Genomic DNA, 23,703 nt, shown 5'->3' with positions numbered 1-23,703 from the left:
TATCAACAATTGAATATACAAACAAAATGAACAAGCAGAACAGAAACATTCTCATAGATACAGAGAACATTTTGTTGGTTGCCAGATGGGAGGGGGAATGGGGGAATAGGTTAAAAAGGTGAAGGGATTAAGAAGTACAAATGGGTTGCTAGGCTGACAAACCTCAAAGAGAAGGGGGGTTGGGGTGGGAAGAAATAAACCAAAGAACTTATATGCATATATGCATAACCAATGGACACAGACAACAAACAGTGTGGGGAAAGGCAGGAGGGGGGGGTGGTAGTGGGGAAGAGGAAGTCAATGAGGGAAAAATGAGGAACATCTGTAATACGTTCAACAATAAAGATTAAAAACAAAAAACAAACCAACAAAAGACTAGTCAGGCTTGCCTTGGCTGGTTTGGCTCAGAGGTTAGAGCGTCGGCCCGCAGACCAGAGAGACCCAGGTTCAGTTCCCACTAAGGGCACGTACTCTCAAAAAGAAAACAAAAACAAAAACTAGTTAGGCAGCCTGGCCTGCCCAGGAAAAGGGGGTGAGAAGCAAGCCCCCACTAAGCCAGGTTCTACTCTGGGGCAGTCACAGAACCAGGCACATGGAGATTTCACTATCGCGAAGGCTTTTCCACACTCCAGGTTTGGGAAATGCCGAGTTAAGTGAGTTTACCTAACAAGCTCCTCAGAACCTTTGTGAATCTTAAATGCATTTGTGGTTTCCCAAATATATGCGACTAACTCCTTTCTCTCAAAAGACCAATTAACATTGTGTTGAACTAATAGTTTGGAAAGTTAGTCTCCCTTAGAAAACAATGTTAAATGTAATCACATACCCCATTAAAAAAAAAAAAAGTAACCCATAATGTAGTAGAAACAGCACAACATTGGATGCAGAAAAATGCATCCAAGTTTCACCTTGAACAAGATATCCCAGGCCCGCTGTCTTTTTCCAGGCCCCTGAGGATTGCTAATCCTGGTTTCAATGAGCCTGTGAGACTGAGGTACACGGTGAGGGTTACTTGTGGTGGCCATAACCCTAGAGGGCCCAGTGGTCCTGCATAGGAATTAATAGAATCGTTGAGTAGGTTCTAGAAAGGAAATTGTCATGGTTATCCTCTCATGATGAATCAATCTTTTCATATTCAAGAAATTCAGGCGTGGGTTGGCATTCACTGAAGCCAAGTTCTAGTTTTTTCATTTGAGAAAATGGTAGGAAGGCCTTTCCCTAAGCCATAAAGGCAATAATTTATATGCTATATAGCTCAAAAAGAAATTAGTCAAAGCCAGTGTCTACTGAATTCTTCAGTAAAGAATGCACAAATAAACACACACAGGATACCTTAAGAAAAATCAATAGCTTTATTTTTCCTCAATATATAGTTAGAAAATAGGTCTGAGAAGAGGTTTCATGGGGTAGACCAGAGAATTATATATAAAGTCAGGAGTTCCAAATCAGCAAGACAAAGTACGCAGACGAAGCACTCTCCCTGAGGACCCGGCGGTCTAGGACCGTCCCAGCAGAGGTAAGGCGAGCTCTTTGATGGCTTTCGAGTTCAGCTGAGGAATCGTGCTGATCTTCAGGAGTTTGCTGCTTGCATACTTATTCTTGATGGCCTGCAGAAGTCATCTGCGGTTAAGGATACGTCGGCAACCCTCTCTCCCCCCCCTTATACTCTGTTCCTAGTCTAATTCACAAGCACTGAAGGGCCAAGCCCACAATCCCCAGTTGGTAGGATGATGCCGAATCACTGAAGCCAGCAAGTGCTCCCAGGTCACATTGTGTTGTGCCTGACAACTTCCTTCCATGCCTAGTAATGGAGAAAGCCCGGCTGATAGTACAGGTGACGGGGAACCAAATGATTTCCAGGTGCAAGGAGCAGGCTTTCTCTCAGAAGCCACCAGAGGGGTGGGGAGGTGGAAGCTGTGTTTATCGTACCTAAGTGCCGTCAGGACATAACAGGCTTGCCAGGACTGGCAGCAATACCTGGCAATAAACATGAGTGGCAACTTGTGCTTAGGTGAGCCCAGACAAGATCCCCAGGACCGAAGCACACCGTGCTTCCCCGGTGGCTAAATCATGCTGAAACTACATATAAGGAAGCAAACCAGGATGTGAGGACATTGGTAAAAATGCCTTGCTCCTTGTCACAGACCCTTGGTAAGCTGACACTCGGTGTCACAGAAATACAGGACAATGCCCAATATCTTCTGGCTCCTTCTCTCAGGTGGGCCACCCAAGATGCCTCTTAGAATGGACTTCTTGCCCATCCTTCTGCATCGTGCTTGCTATACAGGTGACTTTCAGTCATTGTCCCAAAAAATCCTGGACAAAGGCCCTGAGTAATGTCACCCAAATACCCACACCTTCTACAGGGCCATTTGAGGTGGGCCCTTGCTATACCAGACCACATGCCGACCAGCCCTCCTGCTTGCTGAGTGCCCTACCTGGACCACTGGGATGAGCAGGAATATACCCGTTAAACAGCTAGCTGCCTGGCTGACTAATCTGGCCTGACATCATTAGCCTATCTACCTTGTTTTAAAGAAACTCTGCTTTTAGAGTTTATCAATATGCTCCATCCCCTGCTGCACTAGAAAAATGCAGAGCTTGTGCTAAAACAAACTCTCACATATGTCAATATATTTACATGAAAACACAAAGATACACATACTCATATGCAAAAGCCATAATCTACTGCTTTTCAAGGCGTAGGGAAGAGTACTTACAATAAATTTCGTTAGGTTTTCATTTACTTTCACTACGTTTTTGGCCATGTGCTGCATGACTTCCAATACCTCGTCCTCTGTGTAGCCAGTGTAATACTGCTGCTTTAAGTTCTGGAACACAATGCAAAGAGAAGGGGCAGAATAAAGCCTCCACTTCTTTAGAAGAGCCCATGTTACCACATGCTGACATTACTTAAATTCAATCACAGCCCTAATCACTACCACGGTACCAGCAAAGCAGCCAGTAAATGCAGGAGGACTCTGACTCTGAGCAGGACTAAATCAAGGTGTGTGGCTCTCAACTAAATCAAGTGTCAAAATTATTATTTTTTAGAAAGGCTACCTAGGCTAAGTAGGGTACTTCATGTAACAAAGCTTCCATGCTTACCTCTCTTATCACACCGAAAGGGGTGGAAAGTGGGACAGAGTGAAAACAAATCCCAACAAAGGAATGCTCCTTCACAATTATGACAGAGACCTGGGACTAGGACATGCCTCATGTCCCCTCACAAGCCCAGGCTAGCAGTGGCTGATGGGGGCCTGGAAGCCCAAAGAGCCACACTGTAGTGAGAGGTTCAGAATCATGACAAAAACTAGGCCACAGGCAGCAATCCAATCTACTGAAGCCAGAGGAGCTAAGACTACCCAGGAATCTCTTGTTGGGCCCTATGTGATTAAGCCCTGAGAACAGACTGCACTCAGAGACGCCCCTCTGCCCAGCCACATGACCCAGGCTCCCAGAGAGCAAAGCTGAAGCAGAAGGACAGCTGCTGATTGATAAATAAGACTTGTCATGTGTGAAGATAGATAACCTGACTTTACTTCAGTTCTGTGATAAATTCTAAAAGCTCTTTCACATCTCTTTCACATGTACAATATAATTGGGAAAATAAACCACAATTTAATCTTAATCCTAAAATAGATCAAAGAAAAAAAGAACTAAGCAGGACTGACTTCTGAAATAACACACAACTACTAGTACCATGAAATCAATTCCCAGAAAACACGGAGACTTATATTTAATAGGTTTAGAGCCCAAAGAAGCATGTCTGAGAGTAATGTCATTTGGCTAAAATGAATCATTGGTACCAGAACCATGTGCCATTAATGTATCAGTGGCCTTTTAGTTCAAGCTTTTTATTTCAAAAAATTTCAAATCTATAGAAAGACTGAAAGAATAATATCATGAACATCGCATATCCTTTGTGTAGATTCATCAATCACTAACATTTTGCCACTTTATCATGATGCCTGCAACTCATTTATCATGGTGCCTACAACTCATTTTTATTTATTTATTTATTTTCTTTCTTTTTTTTTTTTTTAGGGAGAGAGAGGTAGAAACATCAATGAGAGAGAACATCGACTGGCCGCCTCCTGCATGCCCCGCACTGGGGATCAGGCCCACAACCTGGGCATGTGCCCTGACCAGATATCAAACCAGTGACCTCTTGGTACATGGGTTGACACTTAACCATAAGCCACACCAGCCAGGCTGCAACTCACTTTTAAATAGTGCAGCAAAAATTTTAAATATATACATACACAATTGTATTGTTCATATGGAAAATAATTAATTGATAATAATACAAGAACAAATTGTTTCGTACTCACAACTGTAAACCTAATATTCCCCACCGTGTGTGTGTGTGTGTGTGTGTGTGCAATATAAAAATTGTTTGTGTGTGTTCATGTATTCTCACACAAGTTTTGCTGAACCATCTGCAAGTGAGTTGCAGACACCTAAAGTATCCTAAATAAGACACCTAAAAAGTATTTTCCTACCTAGCCACAATATCATCATCCCCTCAGAAAAATGATCAACAATCTATACCATCTACTATATAGTCAATATTCAAAATTCTCCCTTATTCCAGATATATCTTCTATAGATTTGTCTTTTTAGATCCAGGGTCCAATCAAGGTACACACAGTACATTTGGTGGTTGTGTCTTTAGTCTTTTCAATTTGCATTTTCTCGGCTTTAAATAATATTAACTTTTTTGAAGAATCCAGGCCAGTTGCTTTTAGAACACTTTGAATTTGCCTGAATGTTTACCTGGTGATTAAAGTTGTGTCAAACATCTCGGGCATGAATTCTATTCGGTGACAATATATACTTGCTATTGCACCAGAGGCAGATCAAATCAGGTGGTCCGACCACTGGTGACAAGTTTGATCATCAGGGTCCAGTGGTAACGACCAGACCACTCCCTCACAGAGGTACCATTTTTCTTCAGTATTACTATTTATCTGCAAGATGGTATTTTAAGACCATGTGAATCTTGTTCCTCAAAATTATTCACCTAATGACATAATCATCAATTGATGAATAAAATTGGTTCATTTCTAACTCTACCATTCTTTCAACTTTAATTAACTAGCTGGCTTTCGATTGATTAGAAAAGAAAAAAGCCACCCCTTTCTCTCTTTCTCCCTTCCTATCTTCTTCTTCCCTTCCTTTCTTAAAAGAAATTTTTTTTTTTAAATTTATTGACTGATTTGAGAGAGAGAGAGAGAGAGAGAGAGAGGTAAACATCGATTTGTTGTTCCATTTATTTATGCACTCTTTGGTTGATTCTTGCATGTGCCCTGACCAGAGATGGAACCCGAAACTTTGACATATTGGGATGACATTCTAACCAACTGAGCTGCCCAGCCAGGGCCTAGTTTCCTTTCATTTTACCTTCCCTTCTTATCATTATGGACTTGTATACTTTTAAAAATGCATTATAATCTATTACTTTTACTATTATTTGTCATGCTCAAATTTAGTCAGTAAAAGCCTTTTCAAGCCTGTTCCCATTTCCTTTTGATGTGACCCACTGCGCTGCTTTCTGCTTGCTATCTGCTGCAAACTGGTCTAGGCTCACCTTGTACTCCCGCTGCCACAGCCCTGAAATCAGCTATTTCTCAAGGAGCCCTAGTTTTATCCAAGACGTGGGTACTAGGCATGTTGATTGCTACTGGTGATCAGTTTCTCGGCCCTTTCATTATGTGTTTATTGACATTTCCAAAACAGATTTAATATTATAGAGTTTTCCCTTTTGTTTTTCATTGTTAACAATATCTTCTCTTTCTTCTTATAGTGAAAATTTAAGTCCTTAATTACATAAATATATTTATCTATTTTATCTTAGAAAATACATAAATAGGCCCTGGCTGGTTTGGCTCAGCAGTTAGAGCATCGGCCTGCGGTCCAGAGAGACCGGGGTTTGGTTCCCACTAAGGGCACGCACCTCGGTTGCAGTTTGTCCCCAGCCCTGGTTGGGAAGTGCCAGTGGCAGCCACTCGATGTGTCCCTTTCACATCGATGTTTCTCTCTCTCTCTCTCTCTTTCTCTCTCTCCCTCCCACTCCATCTGAACAAAAAATGGAAAAATGTCCTCGGGTGAGGATAAAAAAAAAAAATACATAAATAGTTTCAGAATTATAACAACAGATAATTAACAACAAACCTCATAAGTAAATTTTAGGTATGTTACCTTTTTTGGTCCTTTGTTTTGTCTAACTTAACATCCCACTAAGGATGCTGTGTTCAAAAGTTACTTGAATTAATTCTTCCCTATGTCCTGTTACCAATTTGATACATAGTGACATTGTCTCTGTTCAATTCTATTTTAGGTTTTACATTAAACATTTGTATTGTTCAAAAGTCAAAAAAGTTACACTATATTGTATACAAGTTAATAAATACTACAGCCATCAGTTCAGCTCCCTATAGGTACCCATTTACATGCATTTCTGGTCTATTGCCTCTATTTTTTCTTTTAATTTAGCAAATACATAAATACCCAAACATATATTCTCTCTTATTTCCCTTCTTTCTTACATAAAATGAAAACTGTATACACTTGTATAGAGGAAGGAGCTCTGCCACAGTGCCTTGGTTTCTTGTATCCACATAGGCCACACAGGCAAAGGCCTGAACCACAGCTTATCTGTCTTCGCAAAATGCTTTGTGATCCTCCCGGAACATGAGGGATGGCTGGCTTGGGAGGAGCTGCCTCTGAGCCAGCTCCCACTCCCCTCCTGATCTCCCCTGGGAGGCTATTCTGAGACCATTTCTGAAGAGGCTCTTGCTCTGCTGTTCTTCGGTTCAGCTACAGACTACACAGCTGCTTAGTGGCAGTCTAGAATAGGCTCGTGCACAAAGGGTATCCCATGCCTGGCACTGCAACATTGTCCTCTTTGGTGTGTAAGACAAGGACCCAAAGAGCTAGCATCTTTGGCTCCTTGTATGAATCTAAAAGTGGCTCATTTTATGTGTACTGACAAATCAGTCAGGACTTGGCCTTGCTATCTTGTGTGCTTCATAACTTGCTTGTTTCACATAACAAAATATCCCAGAAATCTGAGCCTATCAGTTCTTAATGGCCTTCCTCATTCTTTATGATTCTGTAACATATTTGTGTACCATGGTGTCATCACCTACTCTCCATGTGAATCATTCCAAGCAGCTTTCTTTTACATCTTTGGACTTTGAAACAATTGCTGAAGGATATTGCTGTGAAAGTGTTAAGGCCTTTCCTATAAAGAGGGCCTAAATATGACCTAACCAATATTCTCCTAAATCCAACACTCACCCATTTTCCTTGGCCTAGAACCTTCTGGGACAGGCATGAAGCAGCCGCTGCCACCTTGGAAGGGTGATAATGCACCATGTCATAGTCAATGAGAGTCAGTTCCATCAAATATTTGGCTAAAGTGTGCTGTTCAACATCAACCTATGAAAGAACAGCCAGGGACAGTAAGAAGTACAGGTATTATTATCTTGCAAATTTCTGGGTGAAAGCCTAAGAACTCAAATCCACTAAACTCACTTTTCCTTCCCAGGAACTGCTCTATTCCACATATGTTACAAACATAGAACGTGAGGTCTTTCTCTTAAGAACTGATAAGTATTAGGACTTATCTAAAAAATATTTCCTATAAATTCAGAATTGGAGGCACTTACCTCCCCAGCTTTTGATGCCCGCCTTAAAAAATGTAGTGGCAAAGGCCGACCCAACTCAAATTTCAGTTCTTTCAAAATTAGAGCTTCCATTTCTCGGATATGGGAACTGGTATACGCATTGTCTGTGATGTAAACGAAGTCTTCTATATTTGGAGAAAACATCTCCTCATACTTGGAGGCCAAGAGCAAAGCTGTAATCCCAACCAGTTGAAGCTTCTTTCGAGAGACTGGCTGAACCTAATAGAAGAAGAATGTGTTAACGTCTTATCTAAGAAGACTGGGAATCTGGGTGAAAGAAAGTGAGAGGGAACTAAGACCTGAAAACGTGCACATCGACTCTGCTCACAGAAAAATCTAAATGTGAATAGCCGGCAGCAGCAGCTGTCTATTACTGAGGACTCACTATGCGCTGTGCACAATGCTAAGGTTCTAACAATCATCTCACAAATCGTCGCAAAAACCCTAGGAAATACATACACCCCCCCACCCCTTACAAACAGATGTCCTGAGAAGAGATTCAGACACCAGTCCAAGATGACTCAATTGCCGAGTAGAGAGGAATTATGCCTGACAACCAAGCTCCCAGCCACTACTCCATGCCCACTGTCCCAGCTTGAGTGCCTGGGGAAGCCCCAACATGGCACTCAACATGGTCTGAATCAGGATGTGGCCAAGCCAAAAAGCAGGAATTTAATGGATGTCTAGGTACAAGGAAGGAGGTTCTCAAATGTTTCTGTAATCCTCACCAAAAGTACACTCATCATTCAGCCTGAAGAATCTTTCCAAGATGCTTCAGAGTCAAAGAAAATCTCAGGCTACGGTATATGTGTCCCCCTTAATTTCATTAAAAACAACAACAAACCTGGGATTTTGCTTTTCTTGCTTCAACTCTAATTTTTGAAAATCTAGCAAAAATATGACTGTATAATGTAAACCACTTGTACAATGAAAATCAATGAATCTATGATTTCTTAGGATTTGTAGTATCATAGTCATTAATTATAAACACAGTTATTGTCATATTGTTTATACTTAACCTATACCTGTATCATAAATGTTTGACTTTAAATAAATAAATCCTATCTGCTAGGCTACTACTGCTTGGTAGATAACACACGAGTGGTTTATGTCTGGAATTTCTTCTAAGTGTTCAGGGTTTTTGCATGATCAACTGACAAATAGTTTGATGATCACTCTGCCTCTCAGCTTAATTTCTTACATTCCTCTTTACTTGAGACTTCACATCCTAGTACACTCCCACACCCCCCCCCCCCCAATGCTTTCTTTAAAAACGTTGCCCCCTCCCACTTCCACCATGATTCAATGCACACCTGGCTGGGAACAGTCAAGTTCTCTAACCAAACTCCTCACTTTTCAGAACACCAAAGAATACCGAACTATAGAAACTGCAAGCAGGCCAGAAAACCAGCTCCAGAGGCTTGAGGCTGACTTTGAGCCCATCTGCTGGCACCCTTCCTTTATGAGTAACTGTGGCAATGCAGTATTTCCCTGAGCACTTTTCAGCAGGCTGACCTAACAAGAATGCCCCCATTGGTTGGCACCACCAGAGGTTTGACACACTTGGACAGCTTCCCATTCTAGCCCTTGAGGTTCTCTGGCTTCTAAATTGGCTTGGGGTCTTTTCTTCAAAGCTACCACACCCTGGCATCGCATAAATGTAATGTTCTGAGGTCACTGGGACAAAGCCCCTGAAGCCACATTTACCTGTAAAAATCGATCCATAATGGCGATGCACATGTACAGAGTCTCCTGCAGCAGCCTAAACTTGGAATGGACCTGCACCAGCCAATCCACAAGGATGGCACGCATGCGTCCATTTATATCTCTTCCATCTAAGAAATGTGGATTTATGGTTTGCAGAACCTGTTGGTAGAATTAAAAGTTCAAAAAGCTGACCTTATTTCCTTCCCAGCTGTGTGGTACATTCTACATTGTTTATACAACCAAAACACAAAGGACCACTACTACCTCAAGCTGCCTTAGATACTGGTAGATATCCTTAACGTAGTCACTGCAGAGCTGCGGGTTCTCCCAATCTTCATTATCAATGTCCTCAATTTTGCAAAGCAAGGCATCAGAGAAAGCTTGACAGAGGTTCTCTTCCTTCATGGAGATATCCTCAGGTGTGGGAGAAGGCGCCTACATCGACAAATTAAAGCACATGTATTATCACTTCAGGAGTAGCCTTCATCACAAATACAGAGCCAACTGGTTTAAAAGTATCACAGAGACCTGGACAGGCAACTCAGTTGGTTAGAGTATCGTCCCAATAATGCCAAGGTTGCAAGTTCGATCCCCAGTCAGGGCACATACAAGAATCAACCAAACTGCCCTGGCCGGTTTGGCTCAGCGGTTAGAGCGTCGGCCTGCGGTCCACAAAGATCCGGGGTTCAGTTCCCTCTAAGGGCATGTACCTCGGTTGCAGTTTGTCCCCAACCCTGGTTGAGTTGTGCGAGTGGCAGCCACTCGATGTGTCCCTTTCACATCGATGTTTCTCTCTCACTCTCTTCCTCTCTCTCCCTTCTGCTCTGTCTGAACAAAAAATGAAAAAATGTACTCGGGTAGAGATTAGAAAAAAAAGAATCAACCAATAAATGCATGAAAAAGTGGAACAATAAATCAATGTTTCTCTCTCTCCTTTCCTCTTTCTTAAATCAATCAAAATAAAAGTATATGCATTTTTAAAATATGTTTTTATTAATTTTCTAAAAAGAAAGGGAGAGAAACATCAATGTGAGAGAGAAACATCAATCGGTTGCCTCCTCCATGCACTCTACTAGGGATGGAGCCTGAAACCCAGGCATGTGCCCTGACCAGGAATCGAACCAGGACCTCTCAGTCCATGGGACTACACCCAGTCCATTGAGCCACACTGGCCGGCTGCATTTTTGAAATATGTTAAAACCAAAACAAATAAATTTCAGAGTAAGAGGTGAATACTTCAAGAAAAGTAGATGAAGTCTTTAGAGATATACTCCTCTGTTTAAAACTCTGTAATTTCACTCAAAGTGAAACTCTAAGTCCTCACAATGACCTATGGATCCTGCATGACCCAGTGTCATGTCATTTTCTCCCCCCTACCCAGTTCCCTTGCTGACCCGTCTCCTGGTTCTCTCCCTTGCTTCACTCCAGCCTACTGGGCCCCCTCCCTGCAAAAGGCTCCCTCTTCCCAGAATGCTCTTGATCCACTATCCACATGACCAGAAATCAAACCCAAGACCCTTAGGTCTAAGGGCTGATGTTCTAACCGCTAAGCCAAACCAGCTAGGGCTAAGCTTACATTGATTTATATTGATTTTGTCCACTAAGGTATCCCAAATACCTATGTCATTCCTAACACACAGTAGGTGCTTGATGAATATTTATTAAAAGAAACGTGGACCCCTGAGTTCAGAGATTCCTTAGAGCCAACAATTCACTTTAGTAGTGGCCTCTTCTGCGTGTGTAATGTTTTCTTCTCATCAATTAATTTATTCTAAACTGAGAAAATGTTTGGCAACTAAAAAGAAGAAAAGCACATTCCAGCCTATGAATAAAATAGAAGGAGGAAGCAAAGACTGAGCAAGTATACATACCCAATAATTATTTTCTTATGTTAATGGGGTGATTTTTTTTTTTAAATCACACACATTAAAAATATATTAAGTTAAAGCAAGTATTTAGTAACAAAGTATAAATAAACCACTACTTTTTAAAAGAATGAGAGGTACTTCTCAAAGTAAAACCTAACAGAATTGCTAGGCTATAAAAAATATGTATTAAAGTAATAAATATAAAAACAAAGAGAAAGCTATATAATAAACAATTTTGATCTACATTAAAGTTCAGTAATTATGGTTTCCAATCTTAGAGAAGGATAAAACAATAGCAACAAAATATATTTAGCAACTCAAAACAGGCCCTTCCCTCTTCAGTCAAAGTTATTAAACCGAGGAAGGGCCAGGAGAACAAGAGGTATGCCATTTACTGAAGAAATTAAGAACTACAAAGGGTTAGAATAAATAAGAAATGCTACTTGGGCCCAGCTGGTGTGGCTCAGTGGTTGAGTGTCAACCCATGCACTAAGAGGTCGCTGGTTCGATTCCTGGTCAGGGCACATGCCCAGGTTGTGGGTCAAATCCCCAGTGGGGGGCATGCAGGAGGTGGCCAATCAATGTTCTCTCTCATCCATATTTCTGTGTCTCCCTCTCCCTTCCTCGCTCTCTAAAATCAATAAAGAAAAAAAAAAATTTTTTTAAGAAATGCTACTTGGGCCCTGGCCGGTTTGGCTCAGCGGTTAGAGCATCAGCCTGCGGTCCGGAGAGACCCGGGTTCGGTTCCCGCTAAGGGCACGTACCTCGGTTGCAGTTTGTCCCCGGCCCTGGTTGGTTGTGCGGGTGGCAGCCACTCGATGTGTCCCTTTCACGTTGATGTTTCTCTCTCTCACTCTCTCCCTCCCAGTCTATCTATACAAAAAATGGAAAAATGTCCTCGGGTGAGGATAAAAAAAAAAAAGAAATGCTACTTGGGGTACCAGGGAGAAACCTAGGGAAGGTTACCAGAGAGGGAAGACCTTCAGGAAAATGTGTAGGCAAGTCCCAGGGAAAGCCAAGAGATAAAGGCAACTCTGGGGAGTACACACTGATTTGGGATGGTGAGTGAGGTAGCAAAGATGTGTTGGAAAGGTGAGCAAGAACTTAGCTAAGGAGTTTAGATTTATCCTAAGGCAAGTGAACCCACTGAAGGAACTGAGCAAGAGTGACTACAATCAGATGTGCATTTTAATAAGCACTGGTAGCTTCAGTTTAAGGTTGGCATTATCACTCTCCCCAGTAAGGGCAGTCAGTTCCAGAAAGCCAATGTAAGGAGGAAGAGGTTTTTGTCATGTGCTGCCTTAGCAGCTTAAAATGTTTACCTGTATCTGTTCAGAAGTACACTTGAGTTTAGCTATATCTAAAAACCACCAGGATAATACAAGAATAATTGCTCTGGTCCTTAATTTAGAATTTCCTAAAAGCATTCCTTTTGGAATCCACCACAATTATTCTAAAATCCTTCCTAAGATTCCACTCATCTGTACAGGTAGTAGCCTAAGCCCTACGCAGTCCTCTGTCCAGTGCCTGCTGCAAGCAAAATTAAAAACTGTATCAGCCAGTTAGGTGGCACTAACCTGTGAATGACAAAATCAGCCCGAAGAACAAAAACCTTCAAGTTAGATAAACAAGTTCTGTGGGCTGTCAGAGACAACTGAAAAGTCCTATCAGAAACAATGAAGATGTGAGATTTTGCTGAACTTGAACTCCTGTTTGATCAGGAGCTGGGTGGTGTGTGAGTAAAGGCTACCAAAGTTCTCCAAGTTCTAACACTTAGTGAATTAGGCCTGTTGAGAACAATTAATATTAATAGGCAAATATAGAGGTATTTACACAAGTCTTGGTAAAACACCAAGTTTATTTACTAAATTTATTATGACAAACTTCATAAAACAATGTCAATTAAGGGCAACAAGGAAGGACTCCAAGTAAAACTGTTAATTCTGATCAGTTCGTGATCTGTAGCACTAAGTTTGTACACAAAACTGGTCACCGTGATCAGCTTTAGGGAATGCAATATGCAATGGAATAGAATTTGGGGGATAGGGAAAGTAATAAAAATGAACTGAACTTTTTGGTTCTAAGTACTCTATGTATTTCTACATTGTTTTGCCTTTATATGACTATGTTTCTTGGGTAATTAAAAATGAAAGGCACTCTTCTTGATTGAATGTGAACAGTTGTGCTTATTTCCCTTTTACGCATACTTTTTGTATTAGGGAAAGTTCATAAAACTTTCTTATATTTGAATAATGACTACTATTAAATTTAGTGTTGAAATCAAATTTGTAAATCTAAAACCCAATCCAAATTTCTAGCGGTGACTCCCCAGTACACTTCCTAAGCTAGCATCTCTCTCTTTTATAGCATATTAAAGCATCAGGCATGCTTTTACTCTGACGTTTCCAACTTGATTGGGAGCTACTTGAAGACAAAGTCAAAGGTTCACACAACTTGTTTCCCCAGTGCCCAGCAAACACGGGTTAGCGAAAGGCTTTCTCCCTCCTTCAAACTACTCAGTGTTTGCCAAACCTTCATTACTCAGCAAAACACACTCTTTTCTCCAAAATTTGCAAAAAAAAAATAAGCTCCTACAAATACCTGTGAATGACTAAAACCCTTTCAAGGCTCAGCTAAGGCACTTGGTGATTCAATTGCTTCATCAACTAAAGAAACCTGCCCTCCAGTTTTACAGAGGAGATAGAATGAATTCGATTGGCGGTCTGGGAACATCAGTTTTCATGAATACATGGCTCATGTTATAAGCTTTCCAAGGATCCCTGCTGTTAGAAACCCTGTGCTCCACTGGCATTTTAAACACCTGTAGGGAGTGGCTGTAAGGAGCAGTAATGACTGCGGATGGCTTAGAGGACAGAGCAAAAGCCAGCGGGCTGACCAGAGATAGGTAAGCAGAGGGGCTAACCTGCCAGGAGGCAGGGCTTCCCCTACATTATAGACTTCATGGTCACTTCTGCACTCTTTTATTTTTTATTCTCACCCGAGGATATTTTTCCATTTTTTGTTCAGATAGAGTGGGAGGGAGAGAGAGGAAGGGAGAGAGAGAGAGAAACATCGACATGAAGGGACACATCGAGTGGCTGCCACCCACACGACCAACCAGGGCCGGGGACAAACTGCAACCGAAGCACGTGCCCTTAGCGGGAACCGAACCCGGGTCTCTCCGGACCGCAGGCCGACGCTCTAACTGCTGAGCCAAACCGGCCAGGGCTGCACTCTTTTTTTCAGAGAAAAGTGCATCTGAATTGGAAACAATTATTGTTTATTAATCCCTGATGTCTTCTGAAACTAGAAGCACGTTTCAATCACAGAAATTATTTTTATACGAACGGAGCTACAGGTCCATAATTCTTTAGCTGAAACAGTGACCTCAATTTTGTCAGGAAGCTAGAGAAAGAAGAGTCAGCCAAGAAGATGTGAAGCAAAAGGAACTCAAAGAGTGGAGTTCTGAAGGAAATTTCTCCTTTGTTTTGTTCACAATATCTATGGTTCTTTGCTTTTTTTTTTTATCCTCACCTGAGTACAATTTTGCATTTATCGTCAGATAGAGCAGAAGGAGAGATGGAGAAAGAGAAACATCGATGTGAGAGAGACACATCGAGTGGTTGCCACCCACATGACCCCAACCGGGCCGGGGACAAACTGCAACCGAGGTACATGCCCATAGTGAGAACCAAACCAGGGTTTGGTCCGCAGGCCTCACTCTAACCACTGACCCAAAGTGGCCATGGCTTTGCCTTTTTTTTCTTATCCAATTCAAACAGTAATAGGTACCTAAGGTGAAAATTCTGAAAATTATAAGGAAGAAAATAAAAATCAACCTTAAGCCCAACATAATACTCAAAAATAACTACTATCACCATGGTCAGTTTGGCTCAGCAGTTAGAGCATCGGCCCGTGGACCAATGAGTCCCAGGTTCGATTCCAGTCAAGGGCACGTACCTCACTTGCGATTCAACCCCTGGCCCTGATCGGGGTCGTGTGGGAGGCAACCAGTCGATGTGTCTCTCTCACATCAGTGTTTCTCTCCCCCTCCACTCTACGTAAAAATCAATGAAAGAATAGCCTGGGTGAGGATTAACCAAAAAAACAAAATAGAATACTTAAAGATGTCAAAACACATATTAGAAAAAAATCAGATTACTACATATGATGGAGTGAAACCCCAAATTTGTTTTTAAAAGTGTGTGTTTATATGCAAAATACTGATGGTAGTTTGTTTTCTTTATATAAGGAGGATTTTTTTGTTTGTTTTTTTTTTAAATCGAGTATATTGCCCTCGCCGGTTTGGCTCAGCGGTTAGAGCGTCGGCCTACGGTACCGAGAGACCCGGGTTCAGTTCCTGCTAAGAGCATATACCTTGGTTGCAGTTTGTTCCCGGCCCTGGTTGGGTCGTGCAGGTGGCGGCCACTCGATGTGTCCCTTTCACATCGATGTTTCTCTCTCTCTTCCACTTTTTCCCCTCCCACTCTATCTGAACAAAAAAATGGAGGACTGTCCTGGGGTGAGGATTAAAAAAAAAGAGTATATCTTTCCATTTATCTTCAGATAGAATGGAAAGGAGGGAGGGAGACAGAAACATGGACATGAGAGAGACACATCGATTTAAGTATTCTATTAAAACATGTTATTCATAGCATTTCATTGAATGGATTTAACTGATCTCCTAATATAGAATATTTTTCTATTATATAACATATTCATTCATTACAACACTATTTAAAAGTCCTCCACTGTCTCTCTGATCATTTTCTTATGATACATTTTTAAAACAAATTTACTAGGTATGGAGAATAGCCATCTGAAATGGTCTTCCTGCAATGTGGGAGGAACCACATAAACAGTCACCCATAAATGATATATAACAGTCAAGAGCTCAAGGTCTGAAAAATTGCTTCGTATTTGGCATTTAGGAGGCCACTGGAAACCTCCCAGGAAAGGCCCATTAAAGGAAAACAGATCTTGCCCTGGCTAGTGTGGCTCCATGGTTCAAGCATAGCCCTGCACACTGAAGGGTCGTGGGTTTGATTCCTGGTCAAGGGCATGTACCTGAGTTGCAGGTTCGATCCCCATACCCAGTCAGGGTGTATGTGGGAAGCAACAAATTGATGTATCTCTCCCACACTGATGTTTCTCTCTCTCTTTTCCTCTCCCTCCCCCTCTCCTTTCCATTCTCTCTAAAAATCAATTGAAAAAAAAATATCCTCGCCCTGGTTGGTTTGGCTCAGCGGTTGGAGCGTCGGCCTGTGGTACAGAGAGACCGGGGTTCGGTTCCTGCTAAGGGCATGCTCGGTTGCAGTTTGTCTCCGACCCTGGTTGGTCGTGCGGGTGGAAGCCACTCGATGTGTCCCTTCACATCGATGTTTCTCTCTCTCTCTCTTCCTCTCTCTCCCTCCCGCTCTATCTGAACAAAAAAAAAAAAAAAAAGAAAAAAAATATCCTCGGATGAAGATTAACCAAAAAAATAAATAAATAAGAGGAAGGCCAATCTTGAGTATTTGTTCTGAGCTTTAGTTCTTGATTTGATGCTTTTTTTCTCCCTTCCTCTCGCTATAAAAAAAATCAATAAAAATATATTTTTAAAAAAAGGAAAATTATATATATCCTGATAAGAGATTTTTATATTACTTTATTAATCATAAAAAGCATTTTTAATTTTAATAAAAGGGGTTTCTTAAAATGTTCCAAATTTCTTAATATGGAATATGGATGCTGGACTTCTAGTCAAGATGGTGGGTAGATAAAAGTGGTATTGCCTCCTCCCACAACCACATCAAAATTACAACTAAACTACAGAACAACCATCATTCAGAATTGCCTGAAATCGAGCTGAATGGAAGTGCTATAACTACAAAATTAAAGCAGCCACCACACCGAGACTGGTAGGATGGCAGAGGCGCCAACAGGCTGGTCCCACACCCATATGTGATGGATAAAAATCAGGAGGACACCTCGGCTGGAAAGGTCCTCCCTGAGGAGTGAAGGGTCCCTGTCCCACACCAGGCACCCAGCTCAGAGTTCCAGTGTCAGGAAGAGAAGTCCCCATAACTTCTGGCTGTAAAAACCATCAGGAACTGAGGCTGAGAGAGGCTGAGGCTGCTGGAGCCCCAGGCAGTTCCTCTCAAAGGGCCCGCGAACAGATTTACTTGGACTTGCTCCCTCTAAGCTTGGAGGGGAACCAGCTTGAGGAGCACCAGAGACATACAGAGAATTGAGCTTTTGGCCTCGGGAGGAGAGCTGGAGAGGCAGCTTTCTCTTAGACAGACATGCTGGCAGAGGCTGATGTCACTTTGGTGAGCCCTTTCCTGGGGTGACAGACAGCAGCCATATCTGGGACTCCAGCAACCTGGCTCACACAGTTTGCCCTGCCCTGGTGATTCCCTGCCGCACCCAATTTTCAGGCCCACCCAAGCTGTTTCCAAAGGCTTTATCATAGGATTGGCCTATCTTGGATACTGTTTCCAAGTTTCCTAAAATCTCTCAAACAAGCAGCATCTGGTCTCAGTGAGCCCCATACCTCTCGTTAAGTGGCCCCAGGCCTGGAACGAGAAGCAGCCAGCCTTGGTTCACAACTTGGCTTTTCCTGGGCACCTCCAAGCCCAGCACAAGAAGTAGCCATCTTCATATCACTTTGTAGCTTATGCTGGGTGGCCCCAGATAGAACACAGGCAGTGGCTGACCTTGCCCCAGAGCCAGCACACCCAGTGGACAGCTTCATACCATATCGAAACACCACCACCCAACCACCCCCACAAGAGACACACTCAATGAGCGAAGTTGGTGGGTACCAGAGCCCTGATGAAGTAAGTCTTGCTCTGTGTGGTTGGCACCTACACAGCTGATCCTCCAAGGTAGTAAGAGGCCAGTGGTCAGTGGGCACAGCCAGTCCTTGCAGCTGATCAGCCTAAGTAAATCCCTCCCGTTGACATGCCAAAAGCAATCAAGACTCAATTACAACAGAAGGGTATACAGTCCACACTAGGGGTGTACCTCAAGGGCCCAGCTGGGATAATCAGAGAGGTTGTGCCACTGGATCCTACAGGACACCTAAAACAATAGGAGTCTAGGAGACATAGCAACTCTACTTAATACATAAAAACAATCACATGAAAGCAATCAAAATGAGGAGACAAAGAAACATGTCCCAAATGAAAGAAAAGAACAAAACTCCAGGAAAAAAATTAAACAAAATGGAGATAAGCAATCAATCAGATGCAGAATTCAAAACACTGGTTAAAAGATGCTCAAGGAGCCCTGGCCGTTTTGGCTCAGCAGTTAGAGCATCGGCCTGCGGTGCGGAGAGACCCGGGTTCGGTTCCCGCTAAGGGCATGTACCTCGGTTGCAGTTTGTCCCCGGCCCTGGTTGATTGTGCAGGTGGCGACCACTCGATGTGTCCCTTTCACATCGATGTTTCTCTCTCTCTCTGTTCCTCTCTCTCCCTCCCACTCTATCTGAACAAAAAATGGAAAAATGTCCTCGGGTGAGGATGATAAAAAAAAAAAAAAAAAGATGCTCAAGGAACTTGGTGAGACCTTCAAGGAACTTAGTGAGAATATCAACAACATAATAAAGGATCAGTCAGCCCTGGCCGGTTTGGCTCAGCAGTTACAGCATCGGACCGCAGAGCACATATCTCAGTTGCAGTTCACCCTCAGCCCTGGTTGGGGTTGTGCAGGAGGCAAGCAGTCAATGTGTCCCTCTCACATTGATGTTTCTTTCTTTCTCTCTCTCTCCCTCCCTCTCTCTCTCTCTCTCTCTCTCTCTCTCCCCCTCTCTCCCTCCCTCCCTCCCTCCCACTCTATCTGAAGATAAAATGGAAAAATACCCTCCGGTGAGGATTAAAAAAATAAGTAAATAAAAATTTTTAAAAAGGACCAGTCAGAAATGAAGGATGCACTAACTGAAATAAAGAATAATTTACAGGGAATCAATAGTAGAGTAGGTAAAGCCGAGAAGCAAACCATAGATTTGGAATATAAGGAAGCATAAAACACCCAATCAGAACAGCAAAATGAAAAAAGAATCCAAAACACCGAGGACAGTGTAAGGAGCCTCTGGGAAAACTTAAAGCGTGCCAACATTCCCATCATAAGGGTGTCAGAAGGAGAAGAGAGCGCAAGAAATTTAAAACCTATTTGAAAAATTAATGACAGACAACTTCCCTAACTTGGTGAGGAAACAGACATACAAGTCCAGGAAGCACAGAGAGTCCCAAACAAGACGTACCCAAAGAGGACCACACCAAGACACATCATCTTCAAAATGCCAAAGGTTAAAGACAAAGAGAAAATCTTAAAAGCAGCAAGAGAAAAGCAGTTCGTTACCCAGAAAGGAGCTCCCATAAGACTGTCAATTGATTTCTGAAAAGAAACTTTGCAGGTCAGAAAGGAGTGGCAAGAGATATTCAAGGTGATGAAAAGCAACGACCTACAACCAAGATTACTCTATCCTGTAAAGCTATCATTTAGAATTGATGGATATATCAAGAGTTTCCTAGACAAGAAAAAGCTAAAATAATTCATCACCACCAAACCAGTATTATGTGAAATGTTGAAGGGTCTTCTTGAAGGAGAAGAACAACAAAACTATAAACAAGTAACACATTTCTATCAACAATTGAATCTACAAACAAAATGAGCAAGCAGAACAGAAACAGATTCCTAGATACAGAGAACTTTTTGTTGCTTGCCAGATGGGCAGGGGCTGGGGGGCTGGTAAAAAAGATGAAGGAATTAAGAAGTACAAATTGGTTATTAGACTGATGAACCTCAAGGGAAGCAGGGAGGGAGGACGGGATGAGATAAACCAAAGAACTTCTATGCATATATGCATAACCAATGGACACCAACAATAGAGTGGGGAAGGCAGGAGGGGGGCGGGATTGGGGAGGAGGGGGTCAGTGGGGAAAAAAAGGGGGGACATCTGTTTTACATTCAACAATAAAGATGGGAAGGAAGGAAAGGAGGGAGGGAGGGAGGGAGGGAGGGAGGGAGGGAAAGAGAAAGAGAGAAAGAAACATGTATGTTGCAAATCTTTTATTTTTTTCATGTATTTGCTCTGGTTTCAAAAATACAAGTGACAAACCCTGGCCAGTGTGGGTCAGTGGTTAGATCATCAGCCAGAGTACCAAAGGGTCTCAGGTTCAATTCCCAGTCAAGGGCACGTACTTGAGTTGCAGATTCCATGCCACGCCCCGGTTTGGGCATCTGCAGGAGGCAGTCAGTCAATGTGTCTCTCTCACATCAATGTTTCTCTCTCTTTCTCCTTCCCTTCCACTCTATCTGAAGAATATCCTCTGGTGAGGATTAAAAACATAAAAAATAATAAAAATAAAAACTAAATCCTACCAAATTTCACTCTGAGATCACTAAACTTATTTGGGGTTAAGATAATTAACTTTGCTGTTAACTTAAAGTATCATCACTAAAATGCGTATATATTCATTTCTACAGTGTTGTTTCAAAGTAGAGCTCTCACTATAAATGTTCTTTGAAAGTTGCAGTGTAGAAAAAGGCAACTTGCAGTCTAGCCAAAAACAGGCTACTTCATTAAGTAAGTTTGTAATTTCAGAACTTCTTACCTTTGGAGCCAACATTTTCATCTGTACTGGTTTCACGGAAGCAATAGGTTTCAGTTTGTTGACATTTGTCGTTTTGGTAGATTGAACAGGTACTTTGGTGTTTGGCGCTTTCTATAAGGAAAAAGAAACGTGAATAGAGCAACACAGCCAATGTTGCCCCCTGTGGGCACACATACAGTCCTCATGATTGTTACCTTAGCTACTTGTGTGGCTCTGGTTATAACTCTATTTCCAATTTCTTCTAAAACTGCTCGCCGGAGTGTCACATGACTCTTCTCTTTAGAATTAACCTCTGTGTCAATATTCTCCAAATCAGTGGACACCTAAAAAGAATTAATAAAGAGTTGAGACAATTGAAAATAGTTGGCTAATGTCAGACATCCAAATTTAGAATTGCTTTAGGAAAGGTTAATAGGCTGAGATCTATTGGCAAGAGGAAAAAGGTACATTTCAGGAAGTCTAAATATACTATTTGTGTTTGATAACATCACTCTAAATTAGGTAGATCACTTATCTACCGATAAGAAATCCCATTAAGAGCTTAACAGATAAGTGATTATTTTTCATATAGCATCCATGTCGCTTGTTAGAGGGCCCTATATATTAAAGGTATCTACAGTATTTAAAACCCTTCCTTTACAGAGATAAATAACAAGTGCAATTAAGATGTAATATTGAAAAGTTATAACAACCCTGGTGGATTTAGCTCAGCAGTTAGAGGGTCTGTCCTCAGACTGAAGAGTCATGGGTTCGATCCCCAACCCAGACAGGGTTTTACAGGAGGAAGCCAATAGATATGTCCCTCTTACATCCATGCTTCTCTCTCCCTCCTACTCTATCTGAAGATAAACAGGAAAAGATCCTCAGGTGAGGATTAAAAAAAAAAAGTTAAAACAGGCCCTGGCCAAGTGGTAAGTTGGTTGGAGCATCACTCTGTACACCAAAAGGCTGCAGGTTTGATCCTCAGTCAGGGCACGTGAGGGAGGCAACCAATCAATGTTTCTCTCTGTTTCTGTTTCTCCCCCCCCCCCCCCCGCGCCCCCAGTCTAAAAATCAATAAAAACATATCCTCAGGTGAGGATTTTTTAAAAAGTTATAATAGGTTTGCCTGATTAAAAACCAGATGTTTAAAACCTAAACTAGCTTTGATTCTTATGACATTCTAGAAATAAGAAGTGCTCATGTAGACATGATCTTGTAGAGATACAGCCTTTAAAAACGAGGTTGCCATAGCACGGACTCTCTCTTATGTTAAGGATTCTTAGAAAGAAAGTTCTTGTGGGTAAAATAGTTTTACTCTCAAATTCAGAGAAAGTTAAAATTGTATGAAATAAAAATTGTTGGTTGACCTTAACCTGTTTTAGACAAAATGTGCTCAGAAACAAAACCTGCTAAGAAATGGAATTCATATAAAAAGAAGTTAATTATATTATAGAAGTGAAAAAAGCATGTCACAAGAATAATACAGCATGTCCTATCCCCCAGAAATTGGGAGTTCTAATCCTAAAGAATCTCCCAACAGGGGGTTTGAATGGACCTATCAGGGCAGACAAAGTGGGCAAGGGAAAACTCAAGTTTAGCTAGATAAAAAGAAGTTGACTATGTGATAGATTAGACAAAAATTACTTGTCAGTTCCACGAAGATCCACAAAAGGGTATAAAAACGGAATGTATTCAACTTATTAGGATTCTCAAAAGTCATACTGTTCAATTCTTCCAGCAGTAATTGCCAACTTTTAAAGGTGTTTGAAAGTGTAATGCTTATGAGTGGAAGCCTGGTAATGGGACTAATTCTAAATCCAACTTTTTAATCTTAGCCTTTACAGCCAGGAGGTTGGAACTCAGGTGTGTTTGGGATCTCTGCTTTTCAGCAAAGAAAATGTAGGTCCAAGTACAGTCCAAGGCCACAGAAAAAAATATCCCAAACACCATTAACACTTTGTTTGCAAAGATGAAACAAATGAGTTCAAGCTTGATCAAACATCCAGGACACTTCACTGACTGGGGTATTTCTTCCCGCCCTTCTCCCCATCCCCACCACGGGTCCCTTAGCTGGTAAGGAGCCTGAGCAGAGAGGAAGGACACCCCAAGAGGCCTGTACTCCGCGAGCTCTCTAACCACTAAGAGCACTCGGGATCGCTACCTGAGTACTAGGCCCCGGCTCGGGAGGCTCGCTGTACAGGTGCCTCCTCCGCGGCGCTTCCCCGTATTCCCTTCCCCCACCCTGCCCCATCCCCTCCCCCGCCGGGCTCAGAGACCCGCAGGGGCGGGGAAAGGAGAGCGGGACCCAGGCCGGGAGAGGCCGGCCAAACGGGACAGGTCGCAGGGGAAGCGGGCAGCCGGAGGAAGGGGAAGGCGGCGCCGGTTGGGACGAAGCAGCTCAGAGTAGGAGAGAGAGGCTAGGGGCGTCCGAGGGGACTGCGCGGCCGAAGCCACTGGCCCGTGTCGGGGGTCGCCGGGCCCACTCACCGTCGGGCGTCGGAGCAGCGCCATGAGGGACAGGGCAGGCAAGAGTGCCAGCCTGGCCCAAGGCGGGACGCGAACTGGAGGGAGAGGGCACAGAGGTGCGCGGCGCCGTTAGGTCCGCTCTCCGAGCCCGCACCGCTGACGATCTTCGGACGTCGCCCAGTTCTAGGATTCAAATACCGCGCAGCTCGCGCCCCCATTGGGCGGCCCTACGTACGGCGCGCTCTCCCATTGGCTAAGCAGACGGCATTTCCGCATGCTGATTGGCTGAACTTTCCAGATCCGTTTGATTGCCATAACAACTGGTTGTTTTTCGCCTGTCTTTTTAAAAAATCTCGGCCTCCAAGATAAACAGAAATGAAATGTCTC

At 42.6% G+C, this 23,703-nt stretch overlaps 1 protein-coding gene across 4 annotated transcripts; it reads right to left on the bottom strand.

The window, feature by feature from the left end:
• Positions 1-1,014: 1,014 nt before the first annotated feature.
• Positions 1,015-23,507, bottom strand: CCNB2 (cyclin B2). 4 transcript variants are annotated; one of them, XM_036276337.1, is made up of 9 exons: positions 23,338-23,439; positions 21,063-21,191; positions 20,869-20,979; positions 9,666-9,836; positions 9,402-9,560; positions 7,677-7,913; positions 7,306-7,446; positions 2,721-2,831; positions 1,015-1,047 (listed from the first exon to the last, which is right to left on the bottom strand). In XM_036276337.1, the coding sequence occupies exons 1-9, from the start codon at positions 23,359-23,361 to the stop codon at positions 1,030-1,032; spliced, it is 1,101 nt and encodes a 366-aa protein (XP_036132230.1). In that variant the 5' UTR covers positions 23,362-23,439; the 3' UTR covers positions 1,015-1,029. The 4 variants fall into 4 exon arrangements, with proteins under 4 accessions (XP_036132230.1, XP_036132220.1, XP_036132245.1 ...); XM_036276327.1 differs by lacking the exon at positions 1,015-1,047 and adding an exon at positions 1,330-1,607 and having other exon boundaries at positions 23,338-23,507; XM_036276352.1 differs by lacking the exons at positions 1,015-1,047; positions 7,306-7,446 and adding an exon at positions 1,330-1,607 and having other exon boundaries at positions 23,338-23,445.
• Between the last annotated feature and the right edge of the window lie 196 nt (positions 23,508-23,703).

Source organism: Molossus molossus, unplaced genomic scaffold (assembly GCF_014108415.1).
Source record: "Molossus molossus isolate mMolMol1 unplaced genomic scaffold, mMolMol1.p scaffold_m16_p_1, whole genome shotgun sequence".
In the NCBI taxonomy this organism is placed as follows: domain Eukaryota; kingdom Metazoa; phylum Chordata; class Mammalia; order Chiroptera; family Molossidae; genus Molossus; species Molossus molossus.
The sequence above is the reverse complement of the archived record's forward strand: the minus strand, read 5'-3'. Positions and strand labels throughout refer to the sequence as shown.

Coding starts and splice junctions, on each gene's coding strand:
- CCNB2 (XM_036276327.1), bottom strand. CDS start 23,361: ATGGCGCTGCTCCGACGCCCGACG. Junction 9,837..20,868: donor TGAAAATGTTGGCTCCAAAG/GTAAGAAGTTCT, acceptor TTGTCGATGTAG/GCGCCTTCTCCCACACCTGA. Junction 2,832..7,305: donor TTCTAGGCCAAGGAAAATGG/GTGAGTGTTGGA, acceptor ATTGTGTTCCAG/AACTTAAAGCAGCAGTATTA.